Source organism: Rhinatrema bivittatum, chromosome 5 (assembly GCF_901001135.1).
Source record: "Rhinatrema bivittatum chromosome 5, aRhiBiv1.1, whole genome shotgun sequence".
Lineage (NCBI taxonomy): Eukaryota > Metazoa > Chordata > Amphibia > Gymnophiona > Rhinatrematidae > Rhinatrema > Rhinatrema bivittatum.
Window position 1 is genome coordinate 344,614,109 of NC_042619.1, and position 26,934 is coordinate 344,641,042.

Genomic DNA, 26,934 nt, shown 5'->3' on the forward strand with positions numbered 1-26,934 from the left:
CCACGGCTAAATTTTTGTCAAAGCCATGGCGTCGGGTTTCCGTTGGTGCCCCATTGTCTTCGGACAATGTCCATCACAGACCCGCATAGGGTTTGTGTATTATGTTTGGGGTCGGACCATGACGTCTTAACTTGCACCAAATATGCCCAAATGATGCAGAAGGACCGTAAAGCTCGTTTTGAGAAAATGGGAGTTTCTCTTTCAGGCGAAGCTGCCAACTCCATCGAGTGCTTCAACTTCGTCCAAGCCAGTACCATCGACTTCTCTTCAGCAGCGGGACACCGGTGCAGCCCTTCTGGCACTGGCGACTCCGAAGGCGTCAACCTCTTCCTCTTCAGCCCCAGAAAATGACAGAGGAGATGATCGAGAAAAGCGTCGGCACTGACATCAAAAGGCTCAGTCCATCTATCCAGGCAAGCCCTTGGCATCGGCGTCGACAGAGCCACTGAAGAAGAAACCCCGTCCAGAGAAGGCCCCATCCTCCTCTGAGGCCGGATCACCAAGGCATTCCCCACCTTCATTGGTGCCGGGAGCTGCGATTCCACTTTCACTGGTGGACCCTCCGGCTATGCCTGTGCTGCCTCCTACTCCGGGACTGGGGTTACATGCCCCAGATTTCCACGAGAAATTGGATAGGATGATCCAAGAGGCCATCGGAAAAGCCCTGCAGGGCTTCCAGCCTCCATCGGCGCCGACACCGAGACCAGCCCCGGTCACTGACCCGATTCCCACGGTGCTCGCACCGCTCCTAGGAAGACTGGAATGCGTTGATCTGTGCACTTCCACCGGCGGAACCGAGGATGCCGATGTTTCCAATGCCTTCTACCCCGATTCCATTATCATCGGAAGAAGACAATGCTCCGAGACTGGAACTAGACTAGAATTAAGACTAATGAAAGAAATAAAACTCTTCAAAAAAGGCTTAAAAACATGGCTCTTCAAAAAAGCATTTCACAGTGAGGTAACAGAATAACACATACACAAAGCAGGAATTCACCAAGAAAAAGCAGTATTGCTTACTTTTGTTATTTTCTCACAATATAAGTATTAAATTATAAAGACAGTTAATAGTAAATGGTAATCACACCCTTTCCCATTTAGAGTATATTATCAAACTATGTAACCGTATAATAATGGCACCCTTTGGATAAATTAGAAACCACATATTTGTGCCTAACTGTAAACCGTTGTGATGGTGCTATACTATACGATGGTATAGAAAAGTTTTAAATAAATAAATAAAATAAATAAACCCATACCCGGGCCATCTAGACTTCTAACACCGACTCACCCGTGTCACCGGTTTCATCGGTGCCTACTTTATTATCGACGCTGTCAATGCCGCCATCGGTGCCTAGACCTGCTCCTTCAGGACTAACACCATTCCTTCCCTCTGGTGATCCTATGAGAGCTGGGGATCAGCCTTAAAATCCTTGGACCATGACTCTTCCCAGGATTCTGATGATCTGCCTTCAGAGCCCTCTCTCCCTGAGGAAAGACGACGCTCTCCTCCAGAGGATCTATCCTTTATTAATTTCACAAAGGAAATGTCTGAAACGATTCCATTTCAGCTTCAGACAGAAGAGGACTCAAGGCACAAGATGCTGGAAGTACTCCAGTTTCTTGATGTTCCTAAGGAAATCAGGTTTATTCCTATTCATGAAATCCTAATTGACCTGCTAAAGAGAAATTGGTAGCATCCAGGCTTGGTGTCACCTGTCAACCGCAAGACAGATGCCACCTACCTTGTCCAGGCAGCCCCTGGGTTCACAAAGACCACAGCTGGATCACCACTCTGTGATTGTGGAATCAGCCCAAAAGAAGGCACGACGTTCTAAACCTCATTCCTCCATACCTCCAGGGAAGGAACAGAAGTCCCTGGATGTATTTGGCAGATGTGTCTTCCATGACCCAGTATAACAGAGACCTTTTTAAGAAGATCCAGGATTTTTCAGAATCTTCACCAGAACAATTCCAGGATCAACTCAATACTCTGGCTCAGAAAGGCCTAGATACTGGCAAGCATGAGGTTCGCGCTGCCTATGACATTTTTGACACTGCCTCTAGAGTGTCTGCAGCGGGAATTAGTGCAAGAAGGTGGGCCTGGCTGAAGTCCTCCAACCTACGACCAGAGGTGCAGGATCGGTTAGCTGACCTACCCTGCGCTGGAGATAATCTCTTCGGGGGACAAAATCCAGGAAATAGTAGGACAGCTAAAGGACCACCATGAAATACTGCGCCAGCTTTCCTCAGTACCTTCTGATTTCCCGTCCACTTCTAAGAGGACATTCCAAAGGGACTCGAAGTGGCACTCTTTCAAGCCACGGAGATATTATCCTCCTGCTACTCGAGGTCGTCCTTCCAGGACTTACCAGAAGGGCCAGCCCAGACAAGCCTGACCACAGAAGACCCAGCCAACCCCTCAGCCAGGCCTGGCTGCTGGGTTTTGACTCCTCACTAGAGAGCATAAGCCAACCTCCTCTACTGTCCATACCAGTCGGCGGTCGACTGTGCCACTTCATCAACATATGGCACACGATCACTTCCGACAAGTGGGTCCTGGCTGTAGTGTCCTAAGGGTACCACCTCAACTTCCTAACTGTGCCAGGGCACTCCCCACCTCGACCGATGTGGGGGTCATCCGACCATTCCTCTCAACTGGAGGAGGAGGTTTCCGTCCTTCTCCAGTCCTGAGCAATAGAACCGGTGCCCCTTTCCCAACGGGGACAAGGGTTCTATTCTCGGTACTTTCTCATCCCAAAAAAGACAGGGGGCATTTGTCCCATCCTGGACCTACATGCCTTGAACAGGTATCTGCAGAAAGCAAAATTCAGAATGGTAACCCTGGGTTCCCTACTTCCTCTACTACAAAGAGGAGATTGGCTTTGCTCTAGATCTTCAGGACGCGTACGCACACATTGCCATCACTCCGTCTCACCGAAAGTTCCTTCGATTCCTAGTCGGCTCCAGGCACTTCCAGTACTGAGTCCTGCCATTCGGCCTAGCATCCTCACCTCGAATCTTCATCAAGTGCCTCGTGGTGGTCGTGGCCTACCTGAGGGGTCAGGGAGTCCATGTCTACCCTTATCTCGACGATTGGTTGATAAGGGCTCCGACCCAAAACCACGAACTAGACTCCTTACGTCTAACTCTCAATACTCTTCTGTCTCTCAGGTTTCTAGTCAATTATGCCAAGTCCAAACTAGTTCCATCTCAAACCCTATCCTTCATAGGGGCAGATCTGAACACCATACAGGCAAAAAGCCTTCCTCCCTCAGGATCGGGCTTATACTCTCACATCCTTGACTCAATACCTCCAGGCTCGGGATTGCTCAACAGCTTGTCATTTCCTCATCCTGCTGGGACATATGGCATCCTCGGTGCATGTCACTCCCATGGCCTGCCTAACCATGAGAGTGGCACAGTGGACCTTGTGATCCCAGTGGGCTCAGGCTTATCATCCAATGTCTAGCATTGTCCAAGTTACCAAGCAGCTCTGCCTGTTGCTGGCCTGGTGAATGCAGTACTCCAATCTTCTTCAAGGCCTTCCTTTTCAGGCTTCAGAACCTCAGATTATCTTGACGACAAACGACTCCAACCTAGGGTGAGGCGCTCATGTCAATGACCTGCAGACTCAGAGAACCTGGTCTCCACAAGAAGCCAAACATCAGATAAATTTCTTGGATCTTCGGGCGATCAGATATGCCCTCCAGGTTTTTCAGGATTGCCTCTCAAACAAAGCCATCCTGATTCAGACCGACAACCAGGTGGAGATGTGGTACATCAACAAGCAAGGAGGAATGGGCTCCTACCTTCTGTGTCAGGAATCTGCACAGATATGGGCATGGGCTCTTTCCCATGCGATGTACCTCAAGGCGACCTACTTGGCGTGCGTGGACAATGTTGTGACGGACGAGTTGAGTCGAACCTTTCATCAGCACGAGTGGTCCCTCAACCCCACAGTAGCGGACACACTGTTTCAACGCTGGGGTTATCCACGTCTGGACCTCTTTGCGTCCATCCACAACCGCAAAGTAGAGAACGTTTGCTCGCTCACTCGCAGCCACTACTCACAGCCGAGGGACACGTTTGCCCTCTCATGGTCCACAGGTCTCCTCTACGCATACCCTCCACTTCCACTCATCTCCAAGACTCTCGTGAAGTTATGAAGGGACAAGGGCTCAATGATTCTGATAGCCCCTCACTGGCCACGCCAAGCCTGGTTCCCAATCCTCCAGGACTTCTCGGTATGCCAGCAAGTTCACCTGGGGACAGACCCGCTACTGATCACTCAGAACAACGGGCACCTACGCCACCCCAACCTCCCGGCCCTGTCACTGACGGCCTGGATATTAAAAGGCTGATACTGGGACCCCTTAACTTTTCGGAGTCCTGGTAGCTTCACGAAAGCCTTCCACGAGATGTTCTTATCGCTCTAAGTGGCAAAGGTTTATAGTCTGGTGCACGTCTATGTCCATCGACCCCTTTGCTTGTTCCACTGCGAAGTTTCTGGACTATCTCTGGCATCTCTCAGAGTCAGGCCTGAAAACTTCCTCTATAAGAGTACATGTCAGTGCGGTAGCCGCTTTCCATAATGGCATAGGGGACGTGTCAATTTCCACACATCTCTTAGTCACACGCTTCATGAGAGGTTTGCTCCACCTAAAACTTCCCTTGCGCTCTCCAGCCCCCGCTTGGGACCTTAACATGGTCTTAGGACAGCTCATGAAACCTCCATTTGAGCCTTTCCAATCCTGCGATCTCCGCTATCTCACCTGGAAAGAGATTTTTCTTCTCGCTATAACATCCACTCGCAGAGTTAGTGAGTTACAGGCATTAGTCACCTACCTGCCTTACACTAAATTTCTGCACGACAGAGTAGTCCTCCGTACACACCCTAAGTTTTTACCAAAGCTAGTGTTGGAATTTCATCTTAATCAATCCATTATCTTACCTACTTTCTTTCCAAGGCCCCATTCAACCCAGGAGAAAAGGCTCTACATTTCCTGGACTGCAAACGTGCCCTGGCATTTTATTTAGACCGCATGTCAGCCCACAGGAAATCCACCCAATTATTTGTTTCTTTAGATACCATCAAATTGGGAAATCCAGTGGGAAAACAGACCCTTTCCCTCCTGGCTGGCGGACTGTATCTCCTGCTACCAGCAAGCGGGCATTTCACTACAAGACCGTGTATAAGCGCACACTTTTAGGGCCGTTGCAACTTCGTTCGGTTCCACTTATCGATATTTGTCAAGCTGCGACCTGGAGTTCTCTCCATACTTTCGCAGCCCATTATTGCTTGGATAAGGCTGGCAAATAAGAATCCAATTTTGGCCAGTCTGTTCTATGCAACTTATTCTCAGCTTAACTACCCAACGTCCTACCAGCAACCCATTCTGGGTTTTCAGGATACCCTCCTACCCAAATCCACCCCTGTTGTTGTGCCTGTTGCACGTCTTTGGGTGCATTTGATGCATTACTTGGGCATCCTCAGCTCACTATTCACCCATGTGTGAGGACTACCATCCTGCTTGTCCTGTGAGAAAGCAGAGTTGCTTACCTGTAACAGGTGTTCTTACAGGACAGCAGGATGTTAGTCCTCACGATACCCGCCCGCCACCCCTGCGGAGTTAGGTTCGCTTGCAATTTATTTTATTTTTTGCACGTACTTTTACTATACACAAGGGGGACCCCTGCTGGTGGCAGGGTTGGTGCTATGCTGGGCATGCCCAGTAGGTGCCAGTCAAAGTTCTAGAAACTTTGACAAAAGTGATCCGTGATTGGGCTCCATCCTGATGATGTCACCCATGTATGAGGACTAACATCCTGCTGTCCTGTGAGAACACCTCTAACAGGTAAGCAACTCTGCTTTCTCCTTCCCTGGAAAATGAGTACATTTTTTCCGAAAAGTATTTGTTTTACTTGCAGGTTACACGGCTCATGGAGATGGGATTTTCCAGAGTTGCTGTATTGGAAGCACTGAGGGCTTCAAACAATGACATCAATGTAGCTACCAACTTCCTCCTACAGCACTGACGACCCCTTGTTTTGGAGAACACGTTTCTGCATCATCCAAGAAACTATAAATGTCAATTACTGGATAAAATCAAGGTGGAATGCAGGCGGAATGCAGTTCTAAATGTCTGTGTTGAAATGGATATTGTGCAAACCATTGGTGTAGTGAATAACATTGAGTGTTCCTCCAAGCTGAAAGAGTGGCAATTATCATTTAGGCTTTCAAATGTATCCAAATCTTTACGCATTATTCTGTTTTCAGTATGTATGTTAAAAATAATTATTAGAATGTCTTTCTTAATTTAGGAATCAACAGTAGAAATGTTCTTTATCATTCCTAGTAAGAATACAAGGAGAGAGAGATAGTGAAATACCTCCCAGAGAGCTGCTGCACTTCTATAATTAGTTCTTTTTGTGATACAAGTCTCTTTACTGTTTTATTTAGACCTTATTGATCAAAGCATAGGAATATGTTTAGAGACAGAGCAAAATTATATTTAAGTGACCAGTGTGGGATTACTACATGTAGAATTTATGTAATATTTTATCTTGTTTGAGATTTGAAAATGTGTATGAATATATATCTTCACTCACACACACACACTCACACACACACTCACACACACACTCACACACACTCACACAGTGTTTGATAAAACCAGTGGTAAGGAGGATAATTCACCTCAGGAACCAGGAAAATACACAAATAGCCAAATGAAAGTGATGCTTGTCCATGATTAACCAGAACTAATAGGATATAGTTTAATTAGGCTTGATTGCTTCAATCTCATGATGGAAATAGTCTGTATTTTAGAAGGTATGTGGAAAAGGGAATATATTTTCTTTTTATAAAATATAGGAAGCTGATTCTATTATCAGAGTTTGTAATGTATTACATAGGGTAGGTAGAGGATGACTTCACTTTATTTGAAAATGCATCTTAATTGGCTGCATTTTGGCTAAGTAGCTCTTGTTTTAGAAGACTCATCCCTCTGATTTTTGTTCATTTTGTCACACATGCTAGAATTTCTGATATTCTTTTTCTAAAGATTGTGGTTTCTGAACTGGAAATGAATAAATATACAGGTTCTCTTTATAATCAGTTTTAAATGATGCACTGATGTTTATGAGAGCTGCACACAGTCCAAGTTTTCCTTGTATCTTTACACTGCATCTGTTTTGTCATGCTCGCTTGAGCTCCTTCACTTTACTTTCAGTGTGCAAATATCTTCAGGCAGCAGACATCTCAGCAGATATCGTGCTATCTGGGGTTCGATGCCATTGGCACAGATGGTTGAACCACTGATGTAAACTTCTTCATTGATTCTTTGAAGCATCCCATTCCAGGGCCTAGGTGATTAAGGCTTTTCCATCTTTGCCACGCTTCATCAGCCCCTGATGATAAGGACTCCGCTGCTGGGATATCCCTCTCAAATATTGTTTTTCACCTCTCCTTCCACATCTGTAGTCATATCTCCTTGAGTCTGATATTGAGAGGTTGAATGCTGTTAAGGAAACCCCTGCATGACTTCAGTTTTTATACACTGCATGATGGTCATACAGTGGGTGCCTCTCTTCTTCAGTTTGTCTAGCTTGCTCCGTCCTGCTGACCATTAGCTTTGTAACGTCGGTCAGCACAGTCCCAGCCGGCAGGTAAATATTGTTTGGGCTGGTCTGCTTCAGACATTCTGAGATGCGTCAGTAGTTACTGTTCAAAATGGGATCAAGGTGTGCACACTCAGCGAATGGGAAGAGGAGGACTTGCACAGAGATAATTGAAGGGCTAGTGCCATATTCTAAATTAATGAGTTGCAAAATGCTTACCTTTGCTATAGTCCATTTGATATGCTTTTTAGTGGAGTGTCTTATTACAAGGTAAATTGGGTTTTGTTAGAGAGGGTCCAGACTAATGTTGAGCTGATGATTATTCAGGTGAAATTAATTTATTTGAGTTTTCACTGGGTTGGTATGCAAATAGTTATCAGGCTTTTGAAAATCCACTTGCCTATTCACCTGGGGCAAGTAGATTTTGTCAGCTAGCAAGAAAGGCCCAGGAGCAGGTGGCGGCAATGGCTTCAGCCTGACAAGCAGCAGTAGTGAGAGAACTGCAGCAGGGAGGAAGAAGGAGAGGAATGAGGAAGGAGAGTGAAAGAGCTGCAGAGGAGGTGATACGATTGCATTAGGATGGGGGGTGCACGCGTCAGTAAGGAAATCCACTTGACATGTACTCTAGGCCCAGGCATACAGAGAGAATTGTGAAAGAGGGGAGACTACATACGTAGCATTTCATCTGTGGAGGAATTTATGGTACAGAATTAAGTCAACGCCTTGTTAAGGATTCTTCAGCCTTGCCAAATTCAGTGTTTTCCGCTATTAATCAAAGGTTGACTGCTTAAGTAAAATATATTTTGTTGGTTTGGTCACTAAAATCTTGCATAACAACAGTGCAAGTACATTTCCTTGAGGAAGACCATTCGTCTGTCATATCTATCTGCTTTGCTTCCAATCTAGTTTCAACAAAAGATTTTTTTTACAAGTAAAATTCATATCATCTTCCATAGATGTAAATGTTTTGTCATTTCCGAGACCTGGGCTTAAAACTCAGAGATGACTGGGTCAGGTGCCATACCAAGCAGGCAGGTTTATGCTGCTTGTGAGACAGCTCTAGGTTGCTTGTCCCTCTCAGCAGTACCCATACTGTATCATTCCAGCTCGACTGCCAAGATCTTCTGGCTCCTAGAAGGCTCAACAACTCAGCTTGACTCACTCTTGTGCTCTGGCACTGCTGTTGACTCCACTCCACCCATAAGATTCTCTCTAATCTGCCCACTGCCCTCACTACCTCTTTGCATTATTGCTTCTGGTCGGCAAAAAAAGGAGACGCTCTCTCTCAACTTTCCTGCTTGCAACTGCTTCCATTGCTGCTATTGTAATCTTTTTACTGCTCCAAAATTCTGCCATTTTAGGTAACTGCATGTTTCACCTACTTCCTAAAGTTGGCTTTGCACATAGAATGAAAATCAGCAGCAAGGAAGGCCTGGATTATCATGAGATTATTAGACCCAAGGTTTAAAGTTTGAGCAGCATGTAATTCTATTTGTACCTTATACTTTTTATCTGTTTAATATAAAATCTTGTATGTCTGTTGATTATTTGAAAGAATTCAATGAATGCTATAAAATAGCATAGTGAGGTGAAGGGTGCTCATAAGTAGGACTTGAGCCTCACTCTCCAGAATTGAAAAGCAAGTCAAAATTGTATTTCATGACTATGCATTTAATCTAAAACCAGCCCTTTCCTAGAATTACCATAATACAAGCAAGTGGAGGTTAAGATATTAAATTTAACGTTCACTAGATTGTATAAATATCATTCTAAAGAACAACTGTAACAAAATTGAGAAATAATTGTCTCAGTTATAAATTTGGACATATCCCTGTCTATAAATGGAGTCTTTTCAAATTCCTTCCCATTTGCAAATACTTTGTTAGTGTGTTGTTAATAAAGTTATCTGAACAGAATAAAGAGAGACTTAGCCCAATGAATAGATTTGGGCTGCATTCTAATAATAACAGGGTTTCTGCAATTTATAGCTAGTTGTCAACTGGTTCCATTTCTTTTTGCTGATGGGCTGATTCAGTCTGGATTTATCCCATTGCGTGCATGGATGTCCAGTCATGCTTTTCTTAGGGAAATGAAAACTACAAACATATAATGGGGTCAAATCAGGACTGGAAACAAAATCTAAATATCCGTAAATGTATTCATGAAATTAAATTGTTGATATTCATATAATTTATTTTATGGAGCAAATTATATGCCCATTCCTACCAAAGAGCTTATATATAAAATTAAATTTTGCTTTGATTTTTAAATTTGGTTGAGATTTTTTTAATTTCTGAATAATTTAAATTATTCCAACAGTGGCATGCATTATACAACTATTATTTTTGGATAGAGATTGACAGCTGTTTGATGTCCAATCTTAATAGCTTTATTTTTTCCATATTCTGTTTCATCAAAAACATGCTTTTCTTCTGAATTTTTGAGAGCATCTTAAAAAGTATTATAAAACAAATACAGAACTGCCTGCCTTCATTCCTACATAAGATGTAAAAGAATTCTCCATCAACAAGCAGGGTTGAATTAGCCATGATACGTGGGTGACGTCATCTGACAGCGCCAAATGGATCATAACATAATAATTGCCATACTAGGTCAGACCAAGGGTCCATCAAGCCCAGTATCCTGTTTCCAACAGTGGCTAATCCAGGACACAAGTACCTGGAAGGATCCCAAATAGTAAATAGATCCCATGCTGTTAATCCCTAGGGATAAATAGTGGCTTTTCCCAGTCTATTGGGACTTCTTCAAGAACTTGTCCAAACCTTTTTGTAAAACAGCTGCACTAGCTGCCTTTACCACATCCTCTGGCATCGAATTCCAGAGCTTGTGCATTGTGAAAAAGAATTTTCTTTGATTTGTTTTAAATATGCTCCTTTCATTTCATCCTGCTTTACCAGTCCAGTCTAGACAAGTGGGTTATACCCGCCTATCAGCAGATGGAGGCAAAACACACAGTTTTCCTTTATGACATCATAGCTAGGAGTATTCCTCTAACAAAGCACTGAACAGAACATAAGCATTGAGATTAATAAAAAATTTCAAAGCGTCCGCTTCGACGTGAAGGATCCTCCTATATTACTTTACCTGTCCAGATCCTGTGGAGAAACAGAAATATACATAAAGGGAGGACAGTTGAAGAACAAAAAAGGGTGAGAAAAAACATCTATGAATGGCAAGAGGTAACAGGGAATTGGACTCAAACAACAACCAACATGGGCCCTAACTTTGACGATCTGGGAAACTACTAAATGAGGGGGTGACTTGTATGATGTGGCAGATACTACCATAAGTTTGCTGGGCAGACTGAATGAACTGTTTGGTCCTTTTCTGCCATCATTTCTATGTTTCTATGTATGTACCTGACAGCCAGGTGGCAACCAGATTACCTCTTTCATAATGTGGCCCAACTTCCCAGGAAGGTCCTGGGACTGGTGTAACAGGATTCATGGAAAGAAAATTAACAGGCAAAACTTTCTTCTATTTCATCTTGCTACACCAGTTCCGATGAGTGGGAAGTACCAAAGCCCAACTACTCAGGAAAAAGGAAGCAAGGACACCTTAAGAACACCAGCCTCAAGGATGTGTCCTCTATAAAAAGCACATTCAAAATATAATGTGAGAAACGATTGCAAGGATGACTAAGTGACTGCCTTACAAGTGTCCTACTGACGAAAAGAAAGCTTCCACCCAAGAAGAAGATAGACATCCATAAATAGGAGCACAAACAATCTTGGAGGTCAGATGGAACTACAGCAAATATGTTAAAGATACCGTGGCTTTGAACCATTTTATCAGAGCAGCTTCAGTGCTGCCTCACCAGTATGCAGTCCTCTGACAGCCTGCTGAAGAGCAGAAAGGAAAAAGTAGCCACCAGATACAATGGACAACTAAGAAAATCACGAAAATGTGGTCACACAGACACTCTTCCTTAAGAAAAACGGGCAAAAACAAACTAAATGGAAATCCAACAATATAGTCGGAGGAAGAAGAAACAGACGAAGGGAACCGAAAATGATGCAATGGACAAAATTGGATCCTACTGGAAAGAACCAAAATCTCAGCTATAATTGAGCCGAACAAATTGTATGTTACTTTGTAACCCGCCCCAAGCATAAGAGAGCACATTTAAGAAAAACTCGATAAATGAAAAATGAAATTGCTACCGGGATAAAAGTGCCCACAAGTAAAGAAATTTATGCAAAACACGGTTCAAAGGGAGGTGACTCTAGTGCTATCAGAATCAAATTAGATCCTCCTGAAGGATCAGTGAACGAAACAGAGGCCACAGCCTCCACACTGTGCGAAGAAAAAACTGGGACACAACTGAATGGATGATTATTGAGATTCTACTCCTAAAAATAGAAGGTAGCCATATCCCAAAATGTAAGTAAATGCCAGGGTATCCCCTAACCAGGCCTCTCTGGAGAAATACTAACATGCAAAAGAGAACCAGCGACCACAGACAAGCCAACCATCTGCTTCAAAGGGTCTCACAGAGGCACTTAAAACGAGACTTACAGACTTTCCATAAGGAGAAAAAACACTGATGAAGCCTTTTTCTTTTTTTTTTCTTTTTTTTTAAATAAGTATGATCTTTCAAGAGAAGCTGAAAAACATAACAATGGAGATGGATTCACCATGGTAAGGGGACCTTGTACCAAGAGTTCTTGATTATCTGAGAAGTGGCGAGGACATCCGACTTGCAATATCATCAGAACTACATACCAAGCCCACTTGGGCAATCTGGAGAACTATGGGAGCATTGTCCACCTCCATTTCTCGTAGAGTCCTCCCTAACAGTGACCAAGATGGGAAATACATAATAACTGCTTTCCTGGCACCAGCTGAACCAGGGAGTCTATCCCTCAGCCCGCAATCCCTATGATGACTGAAGAAAAATGAGTGAACCTTGGCATTCATGCAAGTTGTCAGCAGATCCATGTGAGGCATACCTCACTGAAACAAAATGTGCTGAAAATGCATTATGGCTAAACTGACATACAGAAATTTTGCATCATGGCTAAACTGAATATAGAAAATTCCTGCCGAGAAAATAGACTTGTACATTCCCAGGGCCTATAGTATGAGTCCCTGCCGAGAGCTGGAAAATACCTTCTCACCCCAGGAAAAGGGTGATCTGTTGCTATTGACACTCCTAAACTAGTACCTCCTTGACTGAACACAGTTGTCACCGAGGTGGCATTGTGAAGAGCACCCTGACTGCCCTTGCAGCCAGACGAAAAGGAAGTGCAGAGCCCTCAAAAACACAGGAAAGAGATAGAAACAGGACATTTCTGATTTATCATCCTGATGGTAATGTGAAAGGAACAGAGTCTGTCTGCACTGCCATCAGAATAGAAAGAGGAGTTTCCATTCAGAAATAATAAAAAATGCGGAAGCAGTGAATAAGATTGAAGGACCCATACATGTTTAGAATGGGACCTCAAGTCCCAAGAGGAACCAGAGATACTGCCCTTAGGAACTGAAGTCGGTGTAGAAATGTTCTTACTGTCAACTCCTAGGCGGGCAGAATTACTGGGAGTAAAATAAAGATGTCGCAAAGCAGAACTGTGAAAGGTGAACAGCATAAAGTGCCGATAGGAAAGATGCCATGCAGGTCCATTCTTAGTAAAAACACTGCTGACAGCTACAGCAACAGATTGGGAGACACAACAGTAAATTTGGTCAAGTGGTTTTGCATAGCCTGTTCACCCATAGGATACTCTTCATGGTAGAGGTTCAGGTTGCTTTTTCAGTAAATTCTCCACTGCAACTCTCGGCTAGGGACTCCCCATGTGTAATGGCTAATTCAGCCCTGCTTGTTGTCTGAGAAAGCAAGTTTGATTACTGTAAATGGTGTTCTCCATAACCAGCAGAATGAATTAGCCATGCTAAACTAGCCCACCTTCCTGAAGAGTCAACGACTTAGCTAAAATCGAATTATGGGGCTCACAAGGTAATGCCCGCGCTGGAATTCCCGCACATGCTCAGTAGCACAACAGCTGTCTGCACTTAGAGAGAAAGATCTGTTCTGCACCATCAGATTTGTAGCCCGTGTGTCATGGTTAATTCATCCTGCTCTCTATGGAGAACATCATTTTTGGTAAGCAAAAAATGTTTTCTACTGTAGCTTTCTCCATCCTTACCTTTTTCCCATGTATTGATATTCTACAATATGTTTTATTTCATTTGCTCTTTTACACATTTGGACAATGCACAGATACAGCTGTAAGCATAGTACTGTGCATGAATGTTTATGAGAGACTATACCCCAGTTCTAAGGTGGATATACAAAGATCCATTGGCTTTCCTATTTGATCAAGTTCTAAGAGCTTGAAACCAAAGCAATAAACAAGTATTGGTGAATAACATTTCATAGTCGTTTTCATAATTATAGGTATAAGACAATTGCAAAGACTTGACTGTACCAATTCTTTTTAATTAATTGTTGAACTGTGTGTCCCTTTTTGATGTATTTCTTTTATCAACATTATAAATGTAGTAAAGAAATAATATAGCTCTGAAAGTGATTAAATTTACTGTTTCACATCTGTTTCAAATTCGGAAACCTAGGATATGATGGAAAATAACAATTCTAAGGTCTATGCAGTCAACCTGTTTTCCTTTCGTACTGCAGTACATATATTGTGTGATCACTAGCTCTCTTCTTGCTTCTCCTCAGTGCTTATGCCATGAATTCCATTACTGGTTTTGTCTCCATAACCTCTGTTGGGAGACTGTTCTATACATACATCCTTCACCTTTTTTTGTGAAGAAATCTTTCTTAGGTCACCCTTTCAAGCCTCAGACCATGAACCTTTTCCATAATTTGTTCAAGGAAAACCAACAAAATAGTTGGATAGAAATTATACCTTTACGAGAAATGAATATTTTTAAGATGCAAATATGTGCACCTACTAAGAAATTTTGCATCATAAAATATTTGTTAACCTAATATTGGTATAATCTTTACCCAAATACTTTGTTGATTGTCTTTTAACTAATTTTATTTTGGTATGTTAACTCAATATTCTGTGCTAGTTCATCTATCTTCTGTGTATACCTCATGATGCCTTAAAGTACGTTTTTTTAAGCTAAAAGGCACAAGAATTGGAATTTTGTAAAATCTTGCACAAACTAGGCGGCAGTCTTCTGTTATTCAGGTTGTGTGGTTATGACAGTATCCACATATCCTGGAAAGTCTTATCTTATGAGTTTTGTAAACAAATAAAGAAATTTATTCTGCCTTTTTATGTATTTGTGTTTTTAATGTGTCCATACGCTTTATGTTTACTGCCTCATGGATCGAAATATGAATTCTAACAATCAATGTTTATTCCAATTACTAAGCTCTTCTACAAAAGTATTTATTTTCTGGTTATGTGTATCCTGGCCAAGCATATTGAATAGTGTGTCTATAGTGTCCACTATAGGTTTCTTATAAAACCTATAGAGGAATATGAATATAAAGAGACACGTTTTACCAGAGGAACCTAAGAAAAGTTTTATTCAGTATATAATTATGAGTAATATGGCGTAGCTTGAGGCATAGAAAGATGAGACTCCCTCAAATGATTTGGAAAAAAAATATGTGCTTAGTTTTAGAGTACATGTCTATGCATTGTTTGAATACAATTGAAAATTGTCCACTTTTGGTGTTATTTTCAGTTTGTTAAATCTATGACAAGTTTTCAAGAGTACTGACCCTGCAATCATATTATGACTCACCAACATCAACATTTTTGCTCAACACTTTTTCCATATGGTCTCAACAAATGCACGGCCAATATTCAGAAACTGGGGAATGGATAACTTATCCAGCTAAATTTAACCAGGTAAGTTATCAAGGTAATTCAGCAAAATAAACGGTCAGCTGAATATCCCTGATGAAAGTTATCAGCCATCTTTATCCAAATAACTTTTCACCTAACCAGCTTTCTTTCGAATATTGAAGGTTAGGTGTTGAGGCCGGATAACTTAAGCTTAACTGACTATATTCAGCTGGTTACTCAAGGATGGCCCAAATCCATGCCCCCCCATTCACTGGTGCACAGGAGGTGCTTGCTGGTCTATGACTTCCTCCAGGGGTCATGCCAACTTTCTTCCTCCCCTGCCCTTTTCCTGGTTCAAATTTGTTTTTAGAAGTTGTCCCATTCTGTCCCTTCCTCCATCATCCCAACCCTATCCCTCCTACCCTACCGGTATTTTTGAATTATAAAATCTTATTTTCTTCAGATGGATCCTTCTTCCAATCTTTGAAGGATTGTTTTGGCTAAAATAGCCTCTTTCACCTCACCTTTTAACCATGACGGTAATCGTTTGGCCTTCCTTCCACCTTTCTTAATGCGTGGAATACATATGGACTGTGCTTCTAAGATGGTATTTTTAAACAATGTCCACACCTGTTGAACACTTTTAATCATTGCGCCTGCACCTTTCAGGTTTTTTTTTTTATTTTCCTCATTTTATTAGTTTCCCTTTTGAAAATGTTGTGTTAGAGCTGTAGATTTTACCCCTTCCAGTCATTACTTTAAATCTGATCATGTTATGATCACTATTGCCAAGCGGCCCCACCACCATTACCTCTCTCACCAAATCCTGCGTTCCACTAACATGATAAAATTTGGCAAAACCCAAAAATCTAGAAATATTTATTTTCTACACCCCAAATAAACAAAGGAATGAATCGAGCCTTATTTATTTTAGACAGGGCCATCCTTAGGCGGAGGAATCAGGACACCTACCCTGGGCCCTGTGCTTTCCGAGGGTCTCATGCTGCCATGGCAGCCCCCTATCTCCTGTCTGCGCCTGATATCATCTGCTTTCTTGGCCAGGAGTTGCAGTAGACTGCACGGTGGCAGATGTAGCAGTGGCCCAGGAGATACGTTGAGAGGCAGTCTGGACAAGTACCCCCTACCCACTCTTCAGAGGGACTCCCCCCATAATCTGAGTGGGGGAGGGTATCTACGCTGGCTGATTTGGTCTGGGTCTTGCATTCCCCTAGGGTCAGCCCTGACCTTAGAACTGTGTAACTACTGAAATTAAGGTCATGTACATTTTCTTAGTGATTCTGTAATTCCATATAAACTGATGTTATATTTTGTGTTAATTTTTTTTCCTATGAATAAAGAATAGGAAAAAGTCCTTAATAAATCAAGTCATTATTTTCCTCGAATGACACTGGAAAAATCTCCTTACATAGTTTCTAAATCTAAAAAAAAAAAACCCCACACCATTTAAAGAAAGGCAATATGGGAGTCAGCTATGGAAATGACGTAGCCATGAAAAGTTAGGAAATATGCAATAAACAACAGTTATTTATATATAAATGTATTTATTTTCTCTAAGGTAAAAAAGATTTATTATTTAGTTTTGACAAATGAAAAAAAAAAGACTTAACACACTAGAATTCCCAGGTGGTATGTGAACTGGTCAGAAAGATATAATGCAATAGGCAGCAATGGCCCTTGTAAGCTCTGCATGTCTGTGCATGCACACAGGAAACACAGCACACAGAAGAAAGGGAAGGTAAAATGGAGGTCATCCTCTAACGCTATCGCACGCGTGAGATAGATAGCTCGGGGCGGAGTCGGGGCGGCACCAGGGGCCGACACTGCGGACACATTGCTGGCGGCGAAAGGTGCAGTTATTCGGCACGAAGGCCGGCAGCCATCGCAGGACCGCCCCCCCCCCTCCGCTTCGCCCCTGCCCTCCCCGTTACCGCCGGATTCACTGCGACCTTAGAGAGTGCAGGCCCATGTTGCATTCGAGAACTTTTGTGCACAGGCAGCCCATAAGAAAGCAGAAGGAGCACAGGTTGTAAGCACAGAGCTTCTCTAAAGGATGAGGGGACAAGGGGAAGTGATTCAAGCATTGGCATCAAATAAGTTCTTTTTATTAAAACATTCACAGTAATTAGATTTAGCTTGCCAATATATTTAATTAATATTGTAATTCAAAGTTTTCACTTTGGTAAGTTTACTTGTCCAACCTTTTTCTTTTTTTTTTAATCCTTAGGTTCCTCTGGATAAAAACAAAACTGTCCAAATTGAGGCAATAGATCTGATTCATCCTGCTGAGCTACATTAAAATCTAAAATATGAAAAAGCTAATTAAAATACAAGATGTAACTATAAATGCTATGAAAAATACCATTAGGACATCATGAGCCTTCTTTTCAAAAGATTCTGTCTCCTTCGCTGTGTTTGGAAGTTCATTCATGTGCCAGGAACTATGTTTACTCTCTGGAAAACGGTATATATCTGCTTTATCTTCACAGCACACCTCTCTGATTAATTGTATCCTAAAATCTTCCTTCTTGCAGGCAAACTCAAACTCCATCCATGTTACAATAGGCCTAATAACACAAACTGCATAACAAAACACAGCAATTAATACAGCATCTTAAATTACGCAAAAGAGCACCCCCCCCCCCCCCCCCCCCCGCCGTGATCACTGACCCTCCCCCAACCCACTACTGTTTCACTGGTATTACTGAAAGCAATAGGAGTAACAAAGCACAGTGCAGCAAATGAACCAAGGCGTATTGTACGTATGACGGATTCACCCTAGACGTCCATGTCTTGGGTAGCTTGAGCAGATAAAAGTATCTTTTGAAATGTATAGTACATCTTTGAATATCAGAAGCAGATGTAATAAAATCTGGCCCGTGCTTTAAACTTCCAACTGATAATGACAGCATAAGCAGTCCGTGTGACTACAGTGAGCTATATGGTGTCTTTAGGGAAAAAAATATATATATATAATAGAGCAAACAAAATTCTGGTAAACATGCCTAAACGTTGCACTATGCTTGAAGCAGGAGAGCCGATCTAGTTCCTATATTCACACGTTGTTAGAAATGCTAATCTGATACTGAGTAAGCTCCGTGATTGTGACTGCTGCTGTTGCTTTCAGAAGCATTTTTTCCAGTAGAGGATGATGGAACTGAGATGTAGGTTTTAAATATGTTTATAACTCTCTTCTTGTACCCTTTAAATGCAAAGAAGTAGATTACAGGATCGGTGCAACAGTTTGTGTTCATGAGAGCCACTGTGATTTGAAGCCACATCTTAAAAACCTGTTGCTCTGAACAGCGAGGCTTGTACAAGAGTCTTCGCACCATGAACTGAGTGATGTTCAAATGGTAGGGACTGAAACAGAGCACAAGGGCAATGAGCACAACCAGAATGACGGAGAAAGCCTTCCTGTGACGGCCATTCTTGTCAGCCAGGGGGTTTTCCTTTGTTATCTTACACAGCTTGAAGTTGATCCGCAAATAACACCATAATATGATCCCCACTGGTAAGAAGTAGCCGACGACACAAGCCAACAAAAGAAACAATGGCAGCTTAGGAATTTCTTCAAAGTTGAAATACTCCATGCATGTTGTCCTAGTTCCTACTATCTTTGTCATTGCCCTAAAGAGTAATGGTGTTGTCTGAATGAACACCAGGCACCAGACTACTAGGCAAATATACTTAGCAGAGCCGACTTTTCTGAATTTACTTTGACGGTGAGCGTGAACGACAGCAAGGTAGCGGTCTACACTAACACATGTCATGAAGTAGATCCCGACATATGTGTTTGTATAGAAGATGAATGCAGTGGCTCGGCACAGCCAGTCTCCAAAAGGCCAGCTGAATTCTAAAATGTAGTATGCAACTCTTCCAGGCAGGGCAAGCGTAAAGAAGGTGTCAGAAATTGCTAGGTTGATTAAGTAGAGGTCTGTTGAGTTGATTTTCTTCCTTCGTTGGAAGGTGATATAAAGAGCGAGAATATTCCCGCATGAGCCAAAAATGAACACAAGGATATAGTGCAGTGCAAACATGACTTTTGTGGTAGAGTGGTGGCTGTACACGTCGCAGGTGCTGCCATTGCTGTAGGTAAGGTTATTCATTTCACTCATGGGAGCAGTGGAAGACATTTGAACCTGTCCTGCAAAGAGAGGAAATATTTGCCTGAGATAGTTGAAAGTTCTAACAAGATAATATTATTAACACAGAGCGGAGCATGAACTGAGTGTGTACATATGCACAGTACAATTAGCAATTGACTGCACATATAAAAGTAGAACAAAAGGTTATGGGGCAATTTTGAAATAGCTCGGGTAGTTGTAAAGTATGCATATGCGTTCGGTTAATTTTCAGAGAATGTCCTCAGGTAGCTTCTCTTTGACAATGAGTGTAAAATGCACTAAAAGTACTCAAATGCACTAAAAGTACTGCATCAGATTTTTATTTTTTTTATTTTTTTTTTTTGCAGAAGGCCAAGAGGAGTAAAGTAGTGCTCAATCTTTTGGGAATGTCATGTATGCTGGCTATTTTCCTCTCCTCACTTAAATGCACCCTCGGGAATGCCCCCTTGTATTCCAGCTAGAAATGCACACCCCCGTAGAAGCCTGCAAAGATTTTAGGGAGAGAGAGGATGCAAATTTCAGCCAAGTCATTGTACGCAGGTAAATCGTGCCTATATTGAAAAGCTTTATCTGATCTATCAGCTCTATTTTTTTTTTTCAGTTAGAATTCTTGTGGTTTTTTTCTCTTCAAATACATTGCTACTTATAAGAAAAGGATCAAATTATTAAATGGTGAACTCACTGAGTTTATGAAAATTAGTATAAGAAATCAAGCTCTGATGTCATCAATCGTGACAATATCTACTATTCCTACTACTACTACTTATCACTTCTATAGCATTGCTCAATGTATGCAGAGTTATTCAACATGAGACAGACCCTTATTTTATTTATTTATTTATTTAACAGCTTTTAATATACCGGTGTTCGTGCAAGCACATCACGCCGGTTTACAATAAACTTGAGAAAGGAGGAAATTACAAAAAACAGAGGGTGGGGGATGGAGCAGGAGCGGAATGAGGGGGGGGAGAGAGAGGGAGCAAGGTAAAGGGGGAAAGACAGCAGCTGAGAAAGGTAAAGGAACGTAGCAGTATTTACATGAGAGGTTGATTAACAGGGTTAAAAATATTATCGCTTAATTACAGCGGTTAAGGAAGGATATATAGATTATATCGAGGATATGTATGGGAGCTTAATTAACAATTATGGCAATTATACAGATGACTTCTTTAACATTTAAACAAGTATATATATAAAGTATTAGCTTATTTACAGCAGTTGTGGCAGGTAATAATAGATGGCTAAATTAACTTTTAACACGTTGTATAATTTAACTTGAATTGGGTAGCTAGGGAGAGATAAGGTGAATGGTGGGCGGGGGGGTATAGTGAGGGTGTAGGGTGGGAGGGTGGGGTGTAAAAGGGGGGTATAGAAGGGTTGTAGGGGTGAGACTAGGGGGGTTTCAGGGGGGTTGATTACAAGGGGTTGGTTTCGGGGTAGGCCTGTCTGAAGAGCCAGGTCTTAATGCCTTTTTTGAAACTGGGTAGTGAGGGTTCAAGGCGAAGGTGTGTGGTGAGGGAGTTCCAGAGGGCGGGGCCTGTGATGGTGAAGGCTCTTTCTCTGGTGGTGGATAGGTGGGCTGTTTTGAGGGGGGGGGGGTGTGAAGGGTGCCTGTAGAGGTGGATCTTGTCTGGCGGGTTGAGAGATGGAAGTGGGGCATTTCTTTAAGCCAGGGGGAGTTGTTTTTGTAGAGTGTTGTGCAGAATAGTTAGGGTTTTATATTGGGAGCGGAACTGGATGGGCAGCCAGTGTAAGCTCTACTAGGATGGGTGGCCCCATCCTAGTAGAGCTTACAAACTAATCGTGAAAAAAATGAGGCTCCTTTTTAAATTTTGACACCACATTAGTTGATGAAATTTATAATCTCATATGCATATTTGTTGTGTTTATTATTTAATCCTCTAATAGTCTGGGTCAGCGCTGTTCACCTGAATTCCATTCCCAGCTCGAGCCTTTCGTTCCCCAGACCCTTCCGAGTTGTGGTTGGAATGGAGAGGCCCTAGGGCAGAGGGAATATCAGTCATTGTGCAGTGGCAACACCTGGTGGGCAGACTTAGGGGGCCACATTGGCTTCCAGAAAGAACTGCAGTTTGAGGACCCTGACCAAGGACTCTTGCGGCAATGGCTGGGTGAAGTTACGGAAATATTAAGTCCCCCACGTCCCTTCTCTTCTCCTGGGAAATGAAGGCGTATGGTAGTGGTGCCAATAGAAGCCAATTCCAACTAAGCTGAAAGCCCAACAAGTGGGAGAAAGCCAAAAAAAGTCCACAGTGTAATCTAAATGATTTAACCAGTAATATCACTGTTTCAGGCCTCAGAACATCAGACCATTAGTGTGCTGTTAAGCATTGTTGGACGAAGACAAGAATGTGTAACGAAAACAATGATTCAATTAATTTAACTAAATATATTGTATATTAAATTTAAATGTCACTATTACAAAGTATTTCTCACTATGGTCTCTTTCAGACCACGGAAGGCAGACTGTCTAGTGACTTCATAAAACCTAGCCAGGCCATGGGATAATCGGTTTGTCCAATTTGTTGTTTCTTACAGCTATTGCTTATACAGTTCAACAATTTTATGTTGAAAATGCTACACAAACTAACAACATTGTTACATTCAGCTACTGGAATTAAACATTTATATTAAACTTACTGCATTTATGCCATCAGCCAGTGTGAAAACTGTTCAGAAGTCGTGTCAACCAAGCCTTCCACTCACGTGGAGAGAATATTATATCTCATGGCAATGGAGCTGCCTGAAAATCCCACACACAAATTTACAATCTAGAACTTTTGAAGTGTGTAAATCCTTCCAGTGACATGCACAAAAACAGATAGATCATTTCTGTGTCATCAGACTTAATTCACCTATCTTTTCTAAGATTTCATATACTTGAAACAAAAGGAAAATATTTCAGAGGCTAATGCATGTTTTTATTTCCCTCGTTAAGACTGACTAAATTATTGATGCATATAGCCATTCTTAACTTACGAAAGTGCTTTGATCATTTTCTTGTCAGTTGTCCATTCAGAGTAAAACCACCAAAGGTCTTGCAGAATTCAGTATTATTAATGGGGCAGTCCCCTTAATTATCAGTCTTAGTAAGGCCAACCCACTACAGAACATACTGTTCTCGTTAAAATAACAATTTAATGTTACTTAGAAATGCCAACATTTGAGATTCTTGTTTTCCGCTAAGTTGTAGTTCGCCATCAGATCAGCTCTGTGGTTACAAGAGGAAGGGCAGCGATTCTGTACCCCACCTAAGTTGTTCTACCTTTACTGTGGTTAAATTCATGTCATCTTTAAATTAGGTTTTATACAAAACAGACTAACAGGCAGTAGCAACACGAAAAGCTCAACAATCAGACTGCCAGACCTCCGAAGGAAAGGCTTTGGTATAATGTTGGCTGTATAATCCTGCGTTAGAAAGCCACCAGACCTAGGTCAGCCTAGACAAGCTGACCCAGGCCAGCATTTTTTAATCCTCATTCTATTGTATTCTGGGTATTTTCCTGTCAAAAAAGCAAGGCAACCGATTTTCAGTGGAATAGGTTTTATGTCTTGGATCATCTTGTTTGTGTTGACATGGGTGAGGTGGAAATCTTGCTTCTCATAAACTAAATTTCATTTTGCAATCTTCTGTTTCCCCCTTTCTCCAGTCGTCATTGACGTGCATTGGACTTCAATAATGCCTAATGCAATAATGGAAGGGAAAGATTCTTTATACACAAATAAAATGTAGGTATGGGCTGAAAAATTCAAATTCTGGATTCTAGTCACAATTTTCATCCAAAATCTGGAGGTTTGCATGTGAATGAGGCTTAAGGAATCACAATTCAGCATTACAAAAAAGTAATAAGTAAAATAATGGAAAATTGTGGGTAAAAGAAGACCTGAAATAATTTTTGTTATATGAAAAAGTCTGAAAGTCCTGTTCTTCTCGGTCAAATTAAAGATACTTAAGAAAATAAGACTGTCTTACCAAGTACTTCTGCTGCTCCTGCTGAGTCCTGACCTCTGTTTCTGAGATATCTGATCTTTCAGCTGTTCAGAAATTGATTTTCCTGGACTGCATTCTTCTTTAATACAATAACCAGTTGCTGTTTTATTGCTAGGAAGTCAGAAAAGTGATCTCCACATCTCGTAATCTACTGATTCATCTCGCTCTGTGGTTGGAGTGAAAGAGTTGTGCTGTGCGTCGCTAGACGGAGGGGATTCAGGATCTGAGTGACTGCCTTTTCTTCATTCTCTACCTGTTATAGCCGTCAGCCCACAAGCCAGTCCTATGTGTCAGCCCACTCGTTCTTGCACCTTGCTGCAGTGGCATGCACGTGCACGTGCCCACCTCACCTGCACTCTGTGGCGCGACTATGTCTACGGGAGGAAGGTAAGCTAGAAAGCCTCACTGATTGCTGATTAGGGAGCATAATCTCTTGAGAATCAGCATCAGGAAACCAACCTGTCAAAGATATTTTCTTTCTTTCCGATAATCTACCAAAATCAGTGTGAAATGCACAATGTGCAGGCATCTATTTTTAACCCGTATGCCATCAGATTTGTGTTTGAAACTCGCTTGTCGTTTCTTCCTCAGTTAGCTTGGATGCTTTCTTTGACTTGAGAACATCATTATAGACCAGGATTACCAGTACCAGCCTGCATCTAGGAGTATAAGGCAAGCTAATTTGGGTCAATGAAGGTCTGTTGAGCCCAGCATACTGTCTACTACAATGACTCAATCTAGGTGAAAATTACCTAGCAGATCCCAAAAAATTGATCCATTCCTTATTGCTCACTCACAGCGATAAGCAGTGGCTTTCTCAAGTCTACCTGACTAATAATTGTTTATGGACTTTTCTTCCAGAAACTTGCCCAAATCTCCTTTAAACCTAAATGCCTCGACCACATTTTCCAGCAGCAAATTCCACAGTTTGATTGTACATTGAGTGAAAAATTAATTTATTTGATTTGTTTTAAATTTCCATGTCCCCTAATCTTACTATTTGAAAGAGTAAATACTTATTCTATTCCACTCACAATTATTCATTATTTAATCACCCCATTCATGATCACTCATGATGATTCAATACTATTTGAAATGGTAAATTACCTGGTCTACTCCACTCATGATTTTATAAGCCTTTGTCATATCCCCTCTGTCATAATTTATCCAAGCTAAAGAGCCTTAACGTGGTCAGCCTTTCTTCATCGGGGAGCTAATCTATCCCATTTATCATTTTTCTAGCCCTTCTCTGTTCTAGTTTCTAATATCTTTTTTTCAGATAGGGTCACCAGTACTCAAATGTGTTCTTTCATCAGACAAGCAATGCTTGGGGGGAAGGGAGAATCAATGAATAAATGTGAATTTGACAGTGTTATTGAAGCAGTATTTTATTACGCATACATGTTATATTTGTTTACGTGCCTAAAATATACATTTGTATGTTTATAAAATGGGAAAAGTATGCATTTTCTTGCATTAGATGTTGCACAGGAGGTGGACCTTTGGGCCGAGGTGGGGTTGACGCTACCCATAGGGGAGGCCCTACGGGTCCCCACCGTCGGTAGGCGGAGCTGGCTGACTTACGGAAGCCGGCTGGAGCTTCGCCAATACCAGCCTTTTTTCCCCGCAGGTTGAGCCCTTGGGTGCCAGGGCTGGCTAGAGTTAGGTGGGCCTCCGAGGTCTTCTGGTAGATGAGGAGGTCAGCCAGGGTTGGGTGCCAAAAGGAACGAGAGTCAGACAGGGGGCACCCGGGTAAAAGCAGGCCAAAGCCTGAAAGGCCAAGTCCAGGGTAGAGACTGTAGGGGCTTCATAAAATAGGCTGAAGTCAGGACAGGCGGCAAGCAAGAAGCAGTGGCAAGGCAGGGTCAGATCCAGAAGACAATCAATAGCGTGGTCGGGCAAAGCAGAAGTCAGGCCCAGGAGATAATCGGTAGCATGGTCAGGCAAAGCAGAGGTCGGGTCCAGGAGAAGATCAATGACGTGGTCAGGCAAAGCAGAGGTCGGGTCCAGGAGAAGATCAATGACGTGGTCAGGCAAAGCAGAGGTCGGGTCCAGAAGCCAGTCCGTAAATCAAGTAAACACAAGGCACAGGAACTAGGAGAAGTAACAAAACCAGGATCAGGAACAAGAAGGAACAGGAACCAGGAACACGAGGAAATCACCAGAGGAGGCAATGAAGTACACATCCAGCGTGGAGACCTGTTGCAAAGGCAACTAACAGAGGCTGGGCCCGGTGATGTCATCATCCGGGGCCAAGGGTTGGTTTCCCGCCGCGGCCCCTTGAAAAGGAAAGGAGATACGAGCGCTCCTAGGGAGGAGTGCGGCATGGGGCGGCGGCATTTCTCTGCGGACCATGTGGGGAGGCCTGCTGTGGAGCAACGGCGTCCGCCGAGGAGACAGGAGCATCGGGGGTGGCCCGAGGTCGAAGGTGGAAGCCCACAGCTGCAAGGGAAGTGGAGTCAGATGCTGGAACAGGCAGAAGAGGGTAAGAGGGCCTGCCATGGCCAGCACATGCAACATTAGAGGTACCTGCACATACTGAAACATAAGAGCAATACTTTTGGAGCAGAAATTCCTGTTCCAGAAGTTCCTGCCACACAGTTTATAAAATACTAGCGTTAATCTCAGCGTATCCATTTACATGTGCAATGCTGTACCATGGGTAGACTTGAAAGTTGGGTTCTAAGAGTACAGAGCAGCGATAATATAACATAAACGCCTTAGCAGTCTCTGAACCTCCAGCCTGTCCTCTTCCCCCACCCCTTCAGCACCATCTACCTTTACCAACCCCAGGGCTAGACGGACACCTCCTCTGAGGTTGGCTGCAGTAAAGCTGCCAACTGACTGCATTTTTCCAGGAGAGGTTAATCCAGCCCTGCTTGCTACAAAGACTTGTACTTCTCATGTTCTTATAGATTTCTCTAGAAAAGCAAAACTGCAAGTCTTTGTAGGCACTGAGATAAAACCAAGACTGGATCAGCCTGTCCTGATAACCTGGAGCTAGTTAGCAACCATAGCCAGCATGGTCCCCTCTCTAGTGACAACTGCCCTCCCTCACCAGGCCTATCTATTCCACCCCATAGTCAGTCCAGGCCTGCCTTGTGCAATAGCACAGAGCTTGTATGTAAGTTTTTTAAAATGTGGTTTGCTGTTGTGAGCTATTTAGTACTGGGCAGTGCAGCTTACTTTAAGAGGCGGTGTGACCTAATAAAATATGAATGTTTTTCTAATGATGAGAATAGCAGCAATAAGACATGTGTATGAAGACACCATTAGTGAAGATATTATACAGCAACTCAAAAGTGTTCATTATTTTCACAGTTGAAAGCTGGCAACTCTAAGGGGCCTATGCAATAAAACTCAA

At 42.5% G+C, this 26,934-nt stretch overlaps 2 protein-coding genes across 7 annotated transcripts in view; one reads left to right on the forward strand and one right to left on the reverse strand.

Moving 5' to 3' along the window:
- UBAC2 (UBA domain containing 2) overlaps nucleotides 1-26,934 on the forward strand; it is a 377,581-nt gene that overhangs the window by 324,910 nt on the left and 25,737 nt on the right. For 2 of the 6 annotated variants that reach the window (XM_029604494.1, XM_029604495.1), the window contains one exon: nucleotides 5,932-14,896. In XM_029604494.1, the coding sequence (XP_029460354.1) occupies nucleotides 5,932-6,039 (108 nt within the window). In that variant the 3' untranslated portion in view covers nucleotides 6,040-14,896. Of the gene's footprint in view, nucleotides 1-5,931; nucleotides 14,897-15,312; nucleotides 15,480-17,661; nucleotides 17,899-19,908; nucleotides 20,102-21,469; nucleotides 21,807-23,685; nucleotides 23,958-26,934 lie in introns of those variants that run through there. The other 4 variants (XR_003857133.1, XR_003857130.1, XR_003857131.1 and 1 more) reach the window with 4 other exon arrangements.
- On the reverse strand, nucleotides 18,164-23,728 carry LOC115092971 (G-protein coupled receptor 183-like). The gene is made up of 2 exons (XM_029604493.1): nucleotides 23,553-23,728; nucleotides 18,164-19,581 (listed from the first exon to the last, which is right to left on the reverse strand). Exon 2 carries the CDS (start codon nucleotides 19,568-19,570, stop codon nucleotides 18,509-18,511), a length of 1,062 nt encoding a protein of 353 aa, XP_029460353.1. The 5' UTR covers nucleotides 19,571-19,581; nucleotides 23,553-23,728; the 3' UTR covers nucleotides 18,164-18,508.

Bases quoted from the DNA above. Each gene is read 5' to 3' on its own strand.
- LOC115092971 (XM_029604493.1), bottom strand. From the start codon at position 19,570: ATGTCTTCCACTGCTCCCATGAGTGAAATGAATAACCTTACCTACAGC.